The sequence below is a fragment of the Hemibagrus wyckioides genome, linkage group LG20 (genome assembly GCF_019097595.1).
Source record: "Hemibagrus wyckioides isolate EC202008001 linkage group LG20, SWU_Hwy_1.0, whole genome shotgun sequence".
NCBI lineage: Eukaryota > Metazoa > Chordata > Actinopteri > Siluriformes > Bagridae > Hemibagrus > Hemibagrus wyckioides.
The window spans coordinates 20,219,382-20,240,395 of record NC_080729.1 but is presented as its reverse complement, the minus strand read 5'-3'; the positions used below and the strand labels follow the sequence as shown (position 1 = coordinate 20,240,395).

The 21,014-nt window shown below is 42.2% G+C and overlaps 1 protein-coding gene across 7 annotated transcripts in view; it reads left to right on the top strand.

The window, feature by feature from the left end:
* Positions 1 to 21,014, top strand: part of ptprfb (protein tyrosine phosphatase receptor type Fb) — a 172,440-nt gene that overhangs the window by 61,717 nt on the left and 89,709 nt on the right. For all 7 annotated transcript variants that reach the window (XM_058418582.1, XM_058418585.1, XM_058418588.1 and 4 more), the window contains exon 2: positions 7,794 to 7,988. In XM_058418582.1, coding sequence (XP_058274565.1) covers positions 7,892 to 7,988 — 97 coding nt within the window. In that variant the 5' untranslated portion in view covers positions 7,794 to 7,891. The remainder of the gene's footprint in view (positions 1 to 7,793; positions 7,989 to 21,014) is intronic.

Sequence of the window (21,014 nt, the reverse complement as noted above, 5' to 3'; positions counted from 1 at the left end):
ACACACACACTGACACACACTGACACACACACTGATACACACACTGACACACACTGATACACACTGACACACACACTGACACACACACTGACACACACTGACACACACACTGACACACACACTGACACACACTGACACACACACTGACACACACCGACACACACACTGATACACACTGACACACACACTGACACACACACTGACACACACACTGACACACACTGATACACACTGACACACACACTGACACACACACTGACACACACACTGACACACACACTGACACACACCGACACACACACTGATACACACTGACACACACACTGACACACACTGATACACACTGACACACACACTGACACACACCGACACACACACTGACACACACTGATACACACTGACACACACACTGACACACACCGACACACACACTGACACACACTGATACACACTGACACACACACTGACACACACTGACACACACACTGATACACACACTGACACACACACTGACACACACCGACACACACACTGACACACACTGATATACACTGACACACACTGACACACACACTGATACACACACTGACACACTGACACACACACTGACACACACCGACACACACACTGACACACACTGACACACACACTGATACACACACTGACACACACTGATACACACTGACACACACACTGACACACACCGACACACACACTGACACACACACTGACACACACACTGACACACACTGACACACACTGATACACACTGACACACACACTGACACACACTGACACACACACTGATACACACACTGACACACACTGACACACACACTGACACACACCGACACACACACTGACACACACTGATATACACTGACACACACACTGACACACACTGATACACACACTGACACACTGACACACACACTGACACACACCGACACACACACTGACACACACTGACACACACACTGATACACACACTGATACACACTGACACACACACTGACACACACACTGACACACACTGATACACACACTGACACACACACTGACACACACTGACACACACACTGACACACACCGACACACACACTGATACACACTGACACACACACTGACACACACACTGACACACACACTGACACACACTGATACACACTGACACACACACTGACACACACACTGACACACACCGACACACACACTGATACACACTGACACACACACTGACACACACTGATACACACTGACACACACTGACACACACACTGACACACACCGACACACACACTGACACACACTGATACACACTGACACACACACTGACACACACCGACACACACACTGACACACACTGATATACACTGACACACACCGACACACACACTGACACACACTGACACACACTGACACACACACTGACACACACACTGACACACACCGACACACACACTGACACACACTGATATACACTGACACACACCGACACACACACTGACACACACTGACACACACTGACACACACACTGACACACACACTGACACACACTGATACACACTGACACACACACTGACACACACTGACACACACACTGATACACACTGACACACACTGACACACACACTGACACACACTGACACACACACTGACACACACTGACACACACTGACACACACACTGACACACACTGACACACACACTGACACACACTGATACACACTGACACACACACTGACACACACACTGATACACACACTGACACACACTGATACACACTGACACACACACTGACACACACCGACACACACACTGACACACACACTGACACACACTGATACACACTGACACACACTGACACACACCGACACACACACTGACACACACTGATATACACTGACACACACCGACACACACACTGACACACACTGATACACACTGACACACACACTGACACACACACTGACACACACACTGACACACACCGACACACACACTGACACACACTGATATACACTGACACACACCGACACACACACTGACACACACTGACACACACTGACACACACACTGACACACACACTGACACACACTGATACACACTGACACACACACTGACACACACTGACACACACACTGATACACACTGACACACACTGACACACACACTGACACACACTGACACACACACTGATACACACTGACACACACTGACACACACACTGACACACACTGACACACACACTGACACACACTGATACACACTGACACACACACTGACACACACTGACACACACACTGATACACACACTGACACACACTGATACACACTGACACACACACTGACACACACCGACACACACACTGACACACACACTGACACACACACTGACACACACTGACACACACTGATACACACTGACACACACACTGACACACACTGACACACACACTGATACACACACTGACACACACTGACACACACACTGACACACACCGACACACACACTGACACACACTGATATACACTGACACACACACTGACACACACTGACACACACACTGATACACACACTGACACACTGACACACACACTGACACACACCGACACACACACTGACACACACTGACACACACACTGATACACACACTGACACACACTGATACACACTGACACACACACTGACACACACACTGACACACACTGATACACACACTGACACACACACTGACACACACTGACACACACACTGACACACACCGACACACACACTGATACACACTGACACACACACTGACACACACACTGACACACACACTGACACACACTGATACACACTGACACACACACTGACACACACACTGACACACACACTGACACACACCGACACACACACTGATACACACTGACACACACACTGACACACACTGATACACACTGACACACACACTGACACACACCGACACACACACTGACACACACTGATACACACTGACACACACACTGACACACACCGACACACACACTGACACACACTGATACACACTGACACACACACTGACACACACTGACACACACACTGATACACACACTGACACACACACTGACACACACCGACACACACACTGACACACACTGATATACACTGACACACACTGACACACACACTGATACACACACTGACACACTGACACACACACTGACACACACCGACACACACACTGACACACACTGACACACACACTGATACACACACTGACACACACTGATACACACTGACACACACACTGACACACACCGACACACACACTGACACACACACTGACACACACACTGACACACACTGACACACACTGATACACACTGACACACACACTGACACACACTGACACACACACTGATACACACACTGACACACACTGACACACACACTGACACACACCGACACACACACTGACACACACTGATATACACTGACACACACACTGACACACACTGATACACACACTGACACACTGACACACACACTGACACACACCGACACACACACTGACACACACTGACACACACACTGATACACACACTGATACACACTGACACACACACTGACACACACACTGACACACACTGATACACACACTGACACACACACTGACACACACTGACACACACACTGACACACACCGACACACACACTGATACACACTGACACACACACTGACACACACACTGACACACACACTGACACACACTGATACACACTGACACACACACTGACACACACACTGACACACACACTGACACACACCGACACACACACTGATACACACTGACACACACACTGACACACACTGATACACACTGACACACACTGACACACACACTGACACACACCGACACACACACTGACACACACTGATACACACTGACACACACACTGACACACACCGACACACACACTGACACACACTGATACACACTGACACACACTGATACACACTGATACACACTGACACACACACTGACACACACACTGACACACACACTGACACACACTGATACACACTGACACACACACTGACACACACACTGATACACACACACACTGACACACACACTGACACACACACACTGACACACACTGACACACACTGATACACACACTGACACACACACTGACACACACTGACACACACACTGACACACACACTGACACACACTGACACACACTGACACACACTGATACACACTGACACACACTGACACACACTGACACACACTGACACACACTGACACACACTGACACACACACACTGACACACACTGACACACACACTGACACACACTGACACACACACTGATACACACTGACACACACTGACACACACACTGACACACACTGACACACACACTGACACACACTGATACACACTGACACACACACTGACACACACTGACACACACACTGATACACACACTGACACACACTGATACACACTGACACACACACTGACACACACCGACACACACACTGACACACACTGATACACACTGACACACACTGACACACACACTGATACACACACTGACACACACACTGACACACACACACACACACTGACAAACACACTGACACACACTGATACACACTGATACACACACACACTGACACACACACACACTGACACACACACACACACTGATACACACACATACTGACAAACACACTGACACACATACTGACACACACTGATACACACACTGATACACACTGACACACACACACTGACACACACTGACACACACACTGACACACACACTGATACACACTGATACACACTGACACACACACACTGACACACACTGATACACACTGATACACACTGACACACACTGACACACACACTGACACACACACTGATACACACTGACACACACACTGATACACACACTGATACACACTGATACACACACACTGATACACACTGACACACACTGACACACACACTGACACACTGATACACACACACTGATACACACTGACACACACACTGACACACACACTGACACACACACTGATACACACACACTGATACACACACACTGATACACACTGACACACTGATACACACTGACACACACACACTGATACACACTGACACACTGATACACACTGACACACACACACTGATACACACTGACACACACACACTGATACACACTGACACACACACACTGACACACACACACTGACACACACTGATACACACTGATACACACACACTGATACACACTGACACACTGATACACACTGACACACACTGACACACACACACTGATACACACTGACACACACTGACACACACTGATACACACTGACACACTGATACACACTGACACACACACACTGATACACACTGACACACACACACTGACACACACACTGATACACACTGACACACTGATACACACTGACACACACTGACACACACTGACACACACACACTGACACACACACACTGATACACACTGACACACACTGACACACACACACTGACACACACACACTGATACACACTGACACACTGATACACACTGACACACTGATACACACTGATACACACTGACACACACACACTGACACACACTGATACACACTGACACACACTGACACACACACACTGATACACACTGACACACACACACTGATACACACTGACACACACACACTGACACACACACACTGACACACACACACTGACACACACTGATACACACTGATACACACACACTGATACACACTGACACACTGATACACACTGACACACACTGACACACACACACTGATACACACTGACACACACTGACACACACTGATACACACTGACACACTGATACACACTGACACACACACACTGATACACACTGACACACACACACTGACACACACACTGATACACACTGACACACTGATACACACTGACACACTGATACACACTGACACACACTGACACACACTGACACACACACACTGACACACACACACTGATACACACTGACACACACTGACACACACACACTGACACACACACACTGATACACACTGACACACTGATACACACTGACACACTGATACACACTGATACACACTGACACACACACACTGACACACACTGATACACACTGACACACACTGACACACACACACACTGATACACACTGACACACACACACTGATACACACTGACACACTGATACACACTGACACACACACACTGATACACACTGACACACACACACTGACACACACACACTGACACACACACACTGATACACACTGATACACACACACTGACACACACTGACACACACACACTGATACACACTGACACACACTGACACACACTGATACACTGATACACACTGACACACACACACTGACACACACACACTGACACACACACACTGATACACACTGACACACACTGACACACACTGATACACTGATACACACTGACACACACACACTGACACACACACACTGACACACACACACTGACACACACACTGACACGGTCATACTGCAAACCCCAGCAGCATTAGACTCAATTTTCAAAAATCTCCATATTCTAATGCGCTATATTCATCAGTTTCTTTCTTCATTTCATTTATCCTTTCCTCCTACACTCCACTCAGCCATATGGCAACAAATATATCCTCTAGATCAAATAAATAAACCTGAATATGTAAACGCCGAGTACCGATACTTGAGGAACGCCTGCCAGTGTACAGATTGTTCAACCTAAACTTACTTTCCTGTTATCCTATTTAAAACAACACTGGACTATAAGCTAAAACGTTCTCATTAGCAGCGTATCAAAATTCAAGGAAGTCCGACATCAACTCCTGCTAATTAGCTGACAAGCCTAAGCTAGCATGCTCGGAATGTAACCGAAGAACAAAGAAGTTACTCAGTAACAGAGTAAACCGCTTTGTTACGTCAAGCAACGAGATATGGTAACATCACTAACGTTAAACAATTACAAACAAATTTGCATACCAAATTTGAGAAAAAAACGATTGGTTAGCGCACATAGACACGGTTAATTAACACGGAATTAAACACACTGGATTCTGTGAAGCTAGGCTAATTTATATTTATTCCACAGCTCTTCCTCACTGACAGTGTTAGCTTATTTACGTAGCCGAAACTTGAAATATAATAAACCGAATAATTTTTGTAGACATTTCCACTGTCTATTTATTTATTTATTTATTTATTCATTTATTTATTTATTATTTCCTAAAGTTTCATTAATAGTTTTATTTAATTGTTTAGTAATTTAATTTTAGGTTAAATTGTAATTGTATGCATTTGTAGTTAATAATATTTACGAATAATATTTTATTTTCATTTAATTTAATTATTTTGTTTTACGAAATTTTTAAATGATGAATTTAATGTGTTAATTGAAAAGTTTACTTATTTTTTTAAAGGGAAGTCAAAAGAACTATGAACGATGCATTAAAAAAATCAGGTACTTCTTTGTGTGTGTATGTGTGTGTATGTGTGTGTGTGTGTGTGTGTGTGTGCCATCTGTGTGTGGTCGCTTTAATATCCTAAAGTGTGTTAAGGTCAGGGGTTAAGTCCCCCTGCTGTCCTGCTCCCTGGTGTCCTGTTGATTTTAGCTTTTTGACGCTAATTTGACGAGTGTTTGTTTTTCTCGTTAACCCGCGACTTCCTCTGAATAAACATCGTGTGTTGTTTTGGTTTGTTTGGTTTAGGTTTTAGCCTATGATTGCGTAAGAGCGAGGAAGGAAAGAGCGGCATTGAGGAGGAGGAGGAGGAGGAGGAGGAAGAAAAAGAAGTACCAACCTGGAACATGGTGCCTCATATTTGCCCCTCAGTGCCCTTGACGCCTCGCTGGCTTTCTGTCCTGCTTCTGCTCGGCTGCGCGGCCTTTCCCTCCCACGCCGACAGTGAGTACACCGCCTCTGAAAATGTCTGATGTCTAAACTCTTCACTTTATGAACCGAAAGATTAAAAAAACTGTTACGAAAACCCAGAATGTGTTCTTAATCCATTTACAGCCCCAATATGGTGGAAATCGGGTTAGCGGCTGATGCTAAATGTAACTAAATTGTGATCGTAGCAAAATAGCCGTTTTTCCCGAGGCATTTACCGACATAACGGAGGTTAATGTTGACATTCCGGACTGTTTTGATGTGTTTCCGTGGTTACTGTATGTTCACATTATAAAAAATAAAAACCTAAATGCTTAGAAACTAGCTAGCTTCTAGCCTCAGACTTCTAATACTAATACTTACTGCTACTTCATGCCACCTTTAAAGAACAAGTCAAATAAAGGAATCAGAATTTTGTTTATATATAATTTAATATATATTTTATATATTATTATGTTTATATAAGAATAATGGTGCAAAAGTTTTGGCCCCCCTTTCTGCCTCCTGATTATTCTTGAGCACTTTTCTGGTTTCTTATATTTTAATGAATTATTGATTAATATTTTTAAAATTTGTTTAATATTCATACATTTGTATCTGGATATGTTTATTGATCTGTTTATATTTAGATTTAAAACCGAAATGTGCTTTAAAAGAAGAAAGTGCAATTTTTGTTTAATGGTCAAAGAAAATCGCAAAAACTAAAACAAAATACGAATCCTGTTACTCTATTACTCTGACTCAGGAAACACGCTTGCTTGATTTGTTTGGTTTAAATAGACACCGTATTAAATATTTGAAAAGAACCCAAAAAGACTACGAATTAAGACCCAGGATGTTTCCAGTAAAATAAAAAGAAACGCCTCAGAGTTCACGTATAAATACTCCTTACAAAGATGCTCTAATTATAGAGCTGAAAATAGACTCGCTGCTTGAAGTTTAACCACAAAATGCTAATAATAGGGTGTTGATAAACGTCTGCCTGGTGCTTGGCCCCCTGTGATTGCTAGTCTGGCTGCAGCTTCGTTTTCCTCGTTAGCGTCTTTAAGCTTTAAAGAGTCTGAACACACATGTTGATGGTTTCGGAGCCCAGTCGTGGTTTTGGCTCAGTCGAGTCGTTTAATTGGTCGTGTGACCGGCGTTCGGCTTCCTGTAACCAGATTTCTACTTCCTGTAACTGTTTTTCGGCTTCCTGTGACCACGTTAGATCTGGAGCTCAGACTTGTGACATCACTACAGGCAAATTAAACGGAGAAGGAAATGTTTTCTCGTCAAATGTTCGAGCTTTTACGTAAAACTAATAATATTAAAATTTACAATAAAGTCATAAAGAATACAAAAGAAATTTATAAATATTAACGTAAATATTGTTCATATACTGTGTAGAATTTAAAATGTACAACCTTCATCTAAAGTGTAGAATAAAAAAATATAATATAACTATAATACAGAGAAATAAACTTTTATATAAAAATAGAATTATAATCTGTACAAAATGACTGAAATGTTCTTAATATAGATAATGAAAAGCTTTATTTCTGTAGCAGTTTTTATGTTGAAAATTTGAGAAGAAATTTCATGCAAGGCTGCATTGCAAAAAATATTATTTTTAAAATTAAATCCTGTTAATTAAAGAAAAATAAAAGTCTCAAAAACAAATTGTAAAAAAAAAAACGTTTGGCACAAAGAGTATTTTATTTAAAAGACATTTTAGAAATGAGTGCTCTTTTTGATAAAACTAATGAGAAATATGACGCACCTCCATTTTGTTCTCAACTTACAAACAAAAGCGTCAAGTCAAGAAAATGTGGCTCTACTGGTTTTGTTCTGCCTTTTGTTCTCAGCAAAGCTGCATCTTGTATTGTTTATTTTTATATATATATATATATATTTGTTAATATTTCTGTCTTTTCTACATGGCTGCACTGTGAGAAACTCTGATCTGTTTTTAAAATCATTTTTTAACCACTGTATTGAAGCCCATCGCTCTGTAGGTGAACGTTTCTGGACGTGGTCCGAGGTGGACGAAGGTTCCGTCCCCTTCACCTTTAGCTCATCAGATTATTAATAATTATTCACGTCCGTGTTGTTCCGCCTTCTCCCCAACGCGCGCTTTATTCCCACGTCCAGCGCCGGACGTTCTGAGGGCCTCGGCATGAGCGCATGCAGCGTTTCTGATGATTCAGCTCTGTCGTAAACGCGTCCCGCACGCCGAGCTAAGCGAGTTAAATGCTAAGAATAGCGCAGGATGGAAAAGGAGAGACCACAAACAGCGGGTGTTAGCGTTTTGTTGTCTGTAATCAGGAGCTGAATTATATGGTGGAGGAGCCAGTGTTCAGGGTGGAGCAGCTCCACCTCACCAACTCGGCTTTAAAAACATCCAGCTCCTCTCACGCGCCTCCGCCATACCTGCTGCACTCATGCGTCAGCAAAAACAAAGAAAAAAACGGAAAAAACCCACTTCTAAATATTTATTTAAGTATTCTTACTTTTTTTTTTTAAAGACATTTAAATATATCTGGGAATTTTTGCATTCCTTTTTTTAATTAAAAGGAAAAGAAAGTTTTCCAAGAAGCTATTCGGAGTATAAGCTATAAGGAGTATGTGAGAGCATTTATTCACTTCTGAGCACAAAGGCAAATCCATTCTTTATTTAAAAAACTAGTTTATTTCTTTTACTTTGTTAAGTTTTTATACTTTTCTCTTTTTTTATTTTTTTAAGAAAAACATCTAAAATGTTTAAACAATACTGCACTTTCTTCATTAATTTACAATAAAAATATTTTGTATTTTTTAAATTTTATTATTTTTATTTAATTTTAATTTAAAAAAAAATGTAATTTTATTTTAGAAACAAAACTGAAAAAAAAAGTACATTTCTATACACCTACACAACTTTACTTTGCTTTTCAGGGAAAGTTTTACTTCAGGTTTTTCCTTCGTTAAGCCTGGCGTTATCATCTGACGAAAATAAAAACGCAAAATGGATTCCATTTGATTAAAAAAAAATAAAAATTATTATGTAAGATTTCCGGAAGGAGTCTCCAGTTTCAGAGTCAGAGACAAAGCTGTAAACACAGGAGCTTCACAACATGTGTGAAATGTAACTATAAACAGATAAAAAGTATTTGTTAATAAATAAATAAATAAATAAGTAAGTAAGTAAGTAAGTAAATAAATAAATAAATAAATAAATAAATAAATAAATAGTAATTCCTGCGATGTGAGAGACAGGAACCCGAGCGATCTCCTCCTCACTTTGACCGGTGTGTTGAATTTATTTGTCCGTTATCTACGACTGAATGAACAGAATGAGACATTTAGTAATAGACCACACACACACACACACACACACACACACACACACACACACAGTTAATGGGCAGTGTTGTGTGAAGGACAGAGGATGTTGATGTTGATGTTGTAGCTGAATGCAGGCCACGGCTGAGACTCTGCGTTTGGATCTCTGCCTCCTCACAGCATAATTAAGCCATTAATCTCTGATCATTAACCTCCGGCGACCCCTCGCTCTCCCGTTTCACACGCCTCCACGTCCCACACTCGCTGTTTTATTCCCTCTGCATTTATGCATCCGTCCATCCTCTGTCTCTCGCTCTCTCTCTCTCTCTGTCTGTCTGTCTGTCTGTCTCTCTCTCTCTCTGTCTCTCGCTCTCTCCCTCTCTGTCTCTGTCTCTGTCTCTCTCTCTCTCTCTCTCTCTCTCTCCCTCTCTCTCTCTCTCTCTCTCTCTCTCTCTCCCTCTCTGTCTCTCTCTCTCTCTCCCTCTCTGTCTCTCTCTCTCTCCCTCTCTGTCTCTCTCTCTCCCTCTCTGTCTCTCTCTCTCTCCCTCTCTCTCTCTCTCTCTCTCTCTCTCCCTCGTTCCAGGGCTGGAGATCACAGCTGTGGGCTAAATAGAATTACATCCCGAGCGCCACTCCATCGCTGATACGTTTACTTTTAATTAGAAAGAATGATTTTCCCGTTGTGTCCGTTTTGTTCTCTGTGCAGACGTTTAAACACCATACGCTTCGCAGACGTCCACCTGGGGACCCGGAGACTCTGACCGCCCCGACGCTGCTTCAACGTCAGGATAAACAAACAAACAAACAAACACTAATCAGTATACATAGGTGGACTCGTAAAGGAAAATAATTTCTTTTCTGCAGCCGAGGCAGACTGTGATAAGGTTACGCTCCTCAGGTCACGTAGGTGTTCCACAGTGTGAGGGTTCACCTCCACCCAGACATTAACTTGCCCTGAACCCTCTGGCAGGCGGCCGGCTCCAAGCCGTTTTACCCTCGTCGTAAATCAGAGAGCTTTTCCGACAGCTAATGTCATTTCCGGACATTCGTCACTGTCGCGCTTTGCTCTTTGATTGATGCAGCAATATGTTAAAGGAGCAGGATGGATGTCGTGCCGGAGATAATGACTTCGCTGGAATTTTATTCACGGTGATAAAACGCAGGCTGGAGCTCGGGGATCCAAACGTTATTTACACAGGGTATTTAATATTTAAATATAAAAAGATCTTATCTGTAGTGAATGCTCTGTATCTCTCTGCAAATCTTACAAATAATAATCTCCTTTATTTTTTTTTATTTATTTATTTAAAGTTCATAGCTCCATTCATAGTTAATATTTTTACATATATATATATATATATATATATATATATATATATATATATATACATATATAATTTTTATTTAGTTAAATAAACTGTAAAATTATTCTAAATTTAGCCTTTTTCCCCTAAAGAAAAAAATAAAATGATTAATTTTTAGTTTATTAAAAACGAATTCAAGCATTTTTAGTTTTTAATTAAGAAACTAAAAAAATATTTTAAAACAATATGGAGCACCTGATTAGACCATTCAAGAGTTTAGAGATTTACATAAAAATACATTTACATTAAAAAAAAATATTGCACAAATATCTCAGATGTATTATAGAAAATTCTCTTTTTTTTTAGACTTCTTTACTGGTTTTTAAAAAAAATTCTTATTCACATGAGTGTTTTTGTTTTTCTGTAAATAGAAAAAAAGCTAGAAATAGATTTGTTCTTTATTTTGATATAAAATCGTAAATTTTCTCCGTACCAGACTTTCACACCAGACTACAAATCCTGCAGTGTGTTCTAGATTCAGTTCCTTTTTTCATTAAAAAATAAAAAAGATAAAAAGAATAAGAAAATTAAATATTTATACAATTACATAATCATTTATTTGGATTCTAAGGGAATTGAAATGCAGCTCAAGTAAAAGTTTCTTTAAAAAAAAACCCTAACCTGAGAGGAAGATACAGGAGCTCTAGATTGATAGATCTTTTTAAAAAATAAATAAATAGATTAAAAAATTTTCCTTTAAAGGTTCTTTTGCTGGTTTGTTCTTTGTGATCGAACCTCAAACCATTCTTCATTCTTTCACGTTGAACCTTTAAGCTGTTTTAGTGTTTTAACCCCAAGAGGAACAAACCAAGAGGAACAAACCTTTTCTTTTCTTTTCTTTTCTTTTCTTTCTTTCTTTCTTTCTTTCTTTCTTTCTTTCTTTCTTTCTTTCTTTCTTTCTTGCTTTCTTGCTTTCTATAATTACATTTGCAGTATTGACTCTTTTCCTTCTCGCTCTGTTCCGTGTTCGGATAAAAGCTTCGCTAACGCCAGACCCTTTACGTCGACTTAATAATTAATGGTCCTGTCAGGCTCGGGGCTTTAGGTTTGGATCCCCAAAGCCCCATAATTCCATTTGTCCGAGTCGCTCGGGGTTCGAATCAGACGAAGGGGAAGCGCTCTCAGGTCTCTCAGGGAGATCTGAACTCCAGCGCAATGCTAATAAAGTTAGCGAGGTCATTAGTGGGGGGTGGTGGCAGAAGGTAATGAGGGCTGATGGGATCTGCATTCTCCTCCTTTCATACCTGTCCATGTTTCCATTCTGTTTCCCATCATCCTCTGGGATTGTCTCCCAGTCCAGTGCTCCCAGGTGATGAATCCATCAGATATGTATCGAATGCGGATCGGACCGATGGAGCTGAAGCGAAGCAGAGTTTTTATTCCTCTGTTTATTGTTTAAAGTCAACACCGAGATCATTCCCCAGGAAGGAAGAAAATTGGTTTGTATCAGAAGCGAAGTTTAATATCATTTATCCCGAGCGAAAACAGGAAGGATGGAGGCTTCATCTTGAGCGGGATGCTGAATATTCCAGCGGATTTTTTTCTTCTTCCATAAATGGAAAAGTTCAAATAATGAAAAAAATAACAAATGAATAAGACATATGCTTAGAGATAATAAGGTTTTTTTTTATTTAATCTGTTCCGTATGAGACGATGGCGGTGCATTAAGGACATTTGCAAGAGGAAAAAAACAAATAAAGAAATTAATATGGTTAAAAAATATTCTTCAAGTTGAAGAATTTTTTGCGTATAAAAATCATACTTTCCCTGGTTTTGCCTTATCGTATGCTCTGCGAGTGAATTCTGTGTTCTGATTGGTGAGGAGCCGTTGATTCATTTGAACTACAGCTTTAACAGCAGCTCTGACGTTCAGTTCTTGCTGGTAGATTTTTTTGTGAGGAGACTAGGGTTAGGGTTTGTGGAAGGAGTCTCCAGTGTCAGTGTACCCTGGGGCATTTCAGGACAGTGCAGTTTTATTTCTAAGCTGATTTTTTGTTTTAATAACGAGAGGCTGGTGAGGGAAAGACCGTTAGTTTATAGCTGCTATAACAGAAGTGACAACAGAAAGTCACTACATGTTACACGCGGGTGAAAATAAGTGCCTGGCACATCTTCCAGGAATGACTCCAGAATCAAACCGTGTAAAAAAGAAAAAGTTTGACAAGGACTTCCGGAGCTCATTTTTCTGGGCAGCGTCGCTCGGACAGAACCGGACGGTAGTCGGGGTGCATTTCAGAGCCACATTCTATTGACTCGAAGTATCCTTGGAGGGAAATGTCAGGCTAGTACACATTACGTTCAGGTCATGACCAATAAAGCTCAGCCACTCACGTTTATGCCGTCGACGTGCCTCTGGGTAATGCCACGCCCGGGGTGAACGACCTGATCCGTACCCGAGATACAAGCTGATCACTCTCGCTTAACCTCCGCAAATATTTCCAATCTGCTGATTTCATGCCTCTTTAATTTTTAGCTCTGCCTCGCTGACCACATGTTTCCGCTCGCTGGCTTTGTGGAGGCTCAGAGTCCGTTTGGATTGTTCAGCCAATCAGAACGTGATGTTTAGTTTTTGGGGAATTTTTTATTTTTTCACCTTGACCAGAAGGTTGCCTGCATTTTTTTTCTTTCTTTTTTTCCCCGTGCGGTTTTCTTGTAGAACATCTAACTGAATGAATTATTAATACCCTTTACATTTCAGGCTAATGTGGATAAGGCTAAGCTAGAGCAGCACTTACAGATCGATGGGTGAAAGTAGAGCAGAGTACCTGAATAAAACTAATAAATATAAGAAGACAGAAAAATGCCTCGGGGTCCTGACAGAACAGTAATTGAGATTTTGCCAGAGAAGATTAGCCCGAGTCTTCTCAATCCGGTTTTGACAGCTTTCAATAGCTTTAACGTCCATAAACTCCTCGTCATTACTGTTTAATATTTCAGCTGAGATGAAAAGGCATATTTAATCAAGCCCGATATGTGACCTCTATATATATATACACACGTACAGTACGGACCAGGGTTTCTTAGCTCTGTAACAGGTAGCGCTGGACTGGACTAGCATCACAAAATTATTCGGGTTTTTTTTTTAAATTTAGTGATCAGTTTCAGTACATTTCTGTGGTACGTGATGTGTAAGTTTCCTGAACAGAATTTAAAAATAAACCTTTATGATCTGCAAAAAAAAAAATACTAGCAGAAAGCCTGGGGATAAAAATACATTTTTAATATTTTGCAAGTAGAAAACTGTCAAATCAGCAGAAGTAAAACATTTAAAAAATGATACCTACATTATGTCAGAAAGCTCTTGCTGAATTGCTACACGAAGAAGAAAAAGAAGTCATTACTCATATATTATAGCAGAGTGGAAGTCTTCACATATACCAGCTGAGGACATTGGGGTTAGAGTGCAGGGGCAGCTACGATACAGTGCCCCCTGGAGCAGAGAGGGTTAAGGGTCTCGCTCAGTTGCCCAACAGTGGCAGATTGGCGGCACTGGGGCTTGAACCCCAACCTTCAGATCAACAACCCAGACTGAATTCCAACCTGTTTCTGAATTCCTGTATCGTTCATCACGACCTGGTACATTCCAGGGTCTTAGTGCCTGTTGAAATCTTCCCACAGAAATGAAGGTTTGTCCATGTGGAAACCCTACAACTTAACAAACACTGCTAACAACGAAACCATCGGCAGCGTCGGTCTGGTCTACAGCTTTCATAACCAGGTCGTTTGGATTCATCCCAAGTTTCCTTTTTGAGGGTTGATTTTTGTCAGATTCTCCAGGACACGGGGAACATCTCCCATCATGCCTTTCTGCAGGGGGAGATTAATGAAAAAAACCCACACACAGGTATCTCTGCTGGAGTTCCTGTCTTGAAATGTCAAGTCAAGTCCGCCTTCATCAAGTCCTGTGGGTTTGCGATGAAATATCAAGCCTGTGGGATTAGGGTGAAATTCAGCAGACATGCGCTACATGAGCAGGATCGCAGAAGAGCTAGCTCACAACTGTATGACTGCGTAGGACACGATCAGATAACTGTACAGCTTCGGTAAAAGGTGAATAGAATGGCAGAAGATGCACAGGATGGTAGATGTGAACGTAAGTAAATACACCCTACGTGGCATAGACGGAATACCGGAGGCAGTATCTGGACGTCATGCAAGGTTAACATGATGACTGTGCAGATGTTCTGTGATATAAACCGTGATTAGAGTTATAAATCAAAGGGTACAGATGTGTATTTGTAACTGAAAATAACCTATAAGAAGTAATAAGTCCATAAGATGCTGATGATGCAAGAAGAGAGGATGTTGGCAGAAGAGGTGGAGTTAAAGGAGGAGGAGGCAGAGGTGGTGGTGGGTTCCCTTTGGTCCTGCTCCATGAGACCGCCTCATTTGTGCATTGACAGCCTGAGCTTTTAAGGTCTAGGGTTACTGCATGCTCCGAGGAGCTTTGATGGGGTCAGGGGTCAGTGGAGAAAGGAGAAAAGCCACATCCTGACCTCCCAGATGGTTCCGCAGGCTGACGGGCCCCTTTAAACTGGCCAGAGCCACAGGTGTGGGAACAGGTGGCCCGACACACGTCGACATTCACATCTTACGCACATTTATAATCCGTGGCATGTGTGCTGAACTGAGCATGTGCAGATCCTTAAAAACAGAGTTAATTTAAGGACACTGTATCTGCTTTTTGGAAGCTGGAGAGCAGAAAGAACCAGAGCGAGACTCGGCTTTAGTGGAAACTAATCGCTCGAGTCAATGCGAGGAGTGTATGTGGAATCGATACCCAAACCAGAGAGACGCCCATTCCTTTTCATTAATAATAGATTACCAGGGTTTATTTTATTTTATTTATTTATTTTTTTACCCCTTCACTGGTGCACTTAGTGGAAATGTGTCTGATGATTTGATGCTATCGGCCGCCGTCCTTTCAGCCAAACGCTTCCATTAATGTAATTCTGCCCCATTTCCAAGGCTTTTGCTTCCAATTAACGTCACATTATCTTGCCTAATCAGCTCAATAACAATATTTTTCTCAATCCCGTGGCCCGTTATCAGCTTGTTAAATGGATCCGCTTAATATTTATATGAAAATTCTGGCGGGAAAAGTGTTGTGTTACTGCTCGGGGAACGTTAATGGCACTTTTCTTGATTTTCGTATTATCTCGGGTCCATTATGTGAGCATAAACAGAGGGAGAGAGAACGAATAAACAGGCTGATAAACGCAGGGAAAAAAGAGAAAAGCTTCTCTCTAAGTGATCTCCGAGAAAGGCGTCTGTCGAGCATGTAGCTTTCCGGGTTGGGTGAATTATTTAACAGAATGGCGCAGAACATAAACTGGGAATGCAATTACGCATTTCCACTGCGCCCACTGTGAAGAGCATTACGGTAATAACCTCCAGGATTTCCGCTCCACTGATGAAAGAGCGTGATATATCATCCTGGCAGACTTTTTCTGAAGTATTTGACATTTTTCGCCATTTTTTCGCACTTATCCATCTTTTAGCTTCAAGACAGTAAATTATGCAAAGGAGATCCGTCTTGTAACCGTGGACAAATCTGAAGTAGCATCAAGTAGCCCTGCAACAGATTGACGGCCTTCGGTCCACGTTCCTGACGTTCCTGATATGATTAGAGTATCCTCGAGCGTTGCTGTTCAGCGTCCACGTCTTTGACACAAATCAAGAGTAAATACTGTTACTCCGGCTGATGGGAGCGAACACACCCCTCACCCGGCCATGCAGCCAGCAGAAAATCACTTACCGAAAGCATTAGCTCTGTGTTCGCTCATGCATCTTTGACGAGTCTGATGAAGGAAAAAAAAGTGCTTCCTGCTAATCGAGGTAAAGCGTATCATATGACCCGTGCAGAGGGAGGTTTAGCGTTACTTTAGCCTTTAAACGGTGCCCGTGGTGGGCTTTTCAAAGACGTGAATCATCATCTTCAGTTTCCAACCTCGACTTGGTATCAGATCAAAGAGGCCGAGGGAGGAGGAATCGTCTGGGAATAGCGCCGGTAGCTCATTTTTACGCCTCTGGTGACCAAACAGCCGGTTAGGAATGAGGAACCCGCCCTGGCATCACGAGTGGGTGGCGTCCAGGTGTGTGATCCGCGTCGTGAAGGTTGGAAACTTTTAACTCGGTCACGCTGAGTCACGCTGGAAAAAAGACCAGATCTCTCCAGATCTCTTTTAGAGGAAAAATCAATGTAGAAGTTTCCTCCTCGTATCATCTCAATGTTTCGAGATTTCCTGTGAGCCCATGAGGGACATCAGACGCTCCATCAGAATTACTCAGCAGCTCTGATGTATCCCGGGTCCTCAGATGAGATGTGAGTGTGATGTTTTGTCGTATTAGCTCCAGGAGAGACAGGTGAGCAGGGAACGAGCGATAATAGGCTGCTAGAATGTAAAGGAAGTAAAAGGAGCAACTTTGTCTCACAGACCTAGTTTTCTGCAGCGTTAAGTATAACTATAAAGGAATGAAATGTAACCGCTGGCAAATTGCTCGACTTAATTGCTCACTAATGAGTAACCAATGCAACCCAGTATAGTTCTAATGTAAATGAGTCATCATTAATGCTGCAATTGCGTTAATTGAACATTATCATAATCAAACGTAAAGATTCACTGACACATTTGTGCTAAAAAAAAATGATAGTTTGTTTTGGAAATCCGTTTGTCTGGAACGGAAGCTGGAGCAGTTTTTACTGTAAAAATGGCCTGAATATTAGGAACAGAAACTGTGTGGATGTGTAACTAAAAATTACTAAAGTTTTATTAGTAAACAGTAGCATGTAGTAGCATAAAAAACGCTTTTTACGTGTTATAAGTAAACGCACGGCATTATGCGCATCCGATCAACCTGAAGGAACAAATGGCGCTTTGTATTTTTTTCCTTAATGCCGAAACATTGACGCAGACTCCGGCTCGGTGGAGGTCAGAGGTCACCTCAGAGGACAGCATTGTGTGTAATCAGATTAGCGCCGCGCGGTGAGGATGTGTTTTCATCATCCCTTAAAGAGCTCTTTCTTCCGTGAGAACCTCTCTGATCCGCTCATCCGTCCTTTCAGCGGGTTTTCCATCCGTACGTTAACGTGAAGCATGTGCCCTGAAGAGCTTAACGAGCCCCGGCCTTTCAGGCCTGCTAATTAGGTTTGAATAAAAAACAGCATGTTGGAGGGGAGGGGGGGGTGGCTCTGGTGAGTACGGAGACACATGCGGAGTGAAAGGCATGCTGGGAGAATCGGGCTGTAGCTGTGGAGGCATGGTGTGGATGACCGTACAGATAAAAGACACTTTTATGAGGCGCTGCTGTGGCGATGCCGCTCGCTTCCTGGGAAACCAACGCGTAAATGTCATTTAAATGTCAGTCTGACCAGCGGTCCACAGGGTCAGAGGGGTTTCGCTCTGGATTGGAAAGAATAGACCCACATAGGTGGCATCAGCTCCCGGCTCCGCAGTCGACCTGACGTCCTACATCAAGGTCATGTCGCCGTATCGGTTCTGCTGATGATTTAACGCCGCTAGTTTCCATCACGGCGCTCTTCATATAGGCACTACGTTATGTTAACTAGCTATCGATTTTGTTCCTTTGCCGCGGCTGCTGCGACCTTTTATTAGCAGATACATAAAAGCAGAAGGGCACGGCCGTTTTTCTCAGTGACAACGTCAGGAGGTTTGAGTCGAGCTTCCGAGAGCCGCTTACTTTCTACATACACATACACACACACACACATACACACACACACACACACATACACACACACACACACGCACGCACACACACGCGTATCTTCTTCCCTAAACTCTAAAGGTCTTATAGAAAACTTCACCATATCACTATTTAATCAGAAAATGAATGCTGTAAGTCAGAGCTGTACAAGTCCCTGTCAATCAGCTGTTGCTATGGCAACGCTAACGTATCAGAGACGTTATAGAAAATGAATCTCCTCTTCTGACCAATCAGAGTCCAGAATTCAGCAGCGCAGAGGCAGAAAATGAAATGCTTTCTGATGGCTGAAAAAAAATTCCAGTAGCTGGGAAATGGGGCGTGTACCAGCAGGAATCTGGAGCGTAAACGCCACATCCATCACCGCTGACTGACCACAAGAGCTGACCGTTTTAAATTTATATATATATATATATATATACAAAAAAATGAGTAAAAAAAGTTCATACACATGGGTGAAAAAAATGTGATACACACGTTACAGTGGAAGGTGAGGATTTGAGGAATGATGCTTTTCATATTTAGATTTAATGAGAAATTTATTAAAAAATGGAAGTAAAAAAGGGGAATTTTAGTAGGAGGACAGCTTCCTCTTTCAGATTCTCTTTTTATTTTTAGCTTCTTATTTCCACATTTATTTGCTTACAGTTTC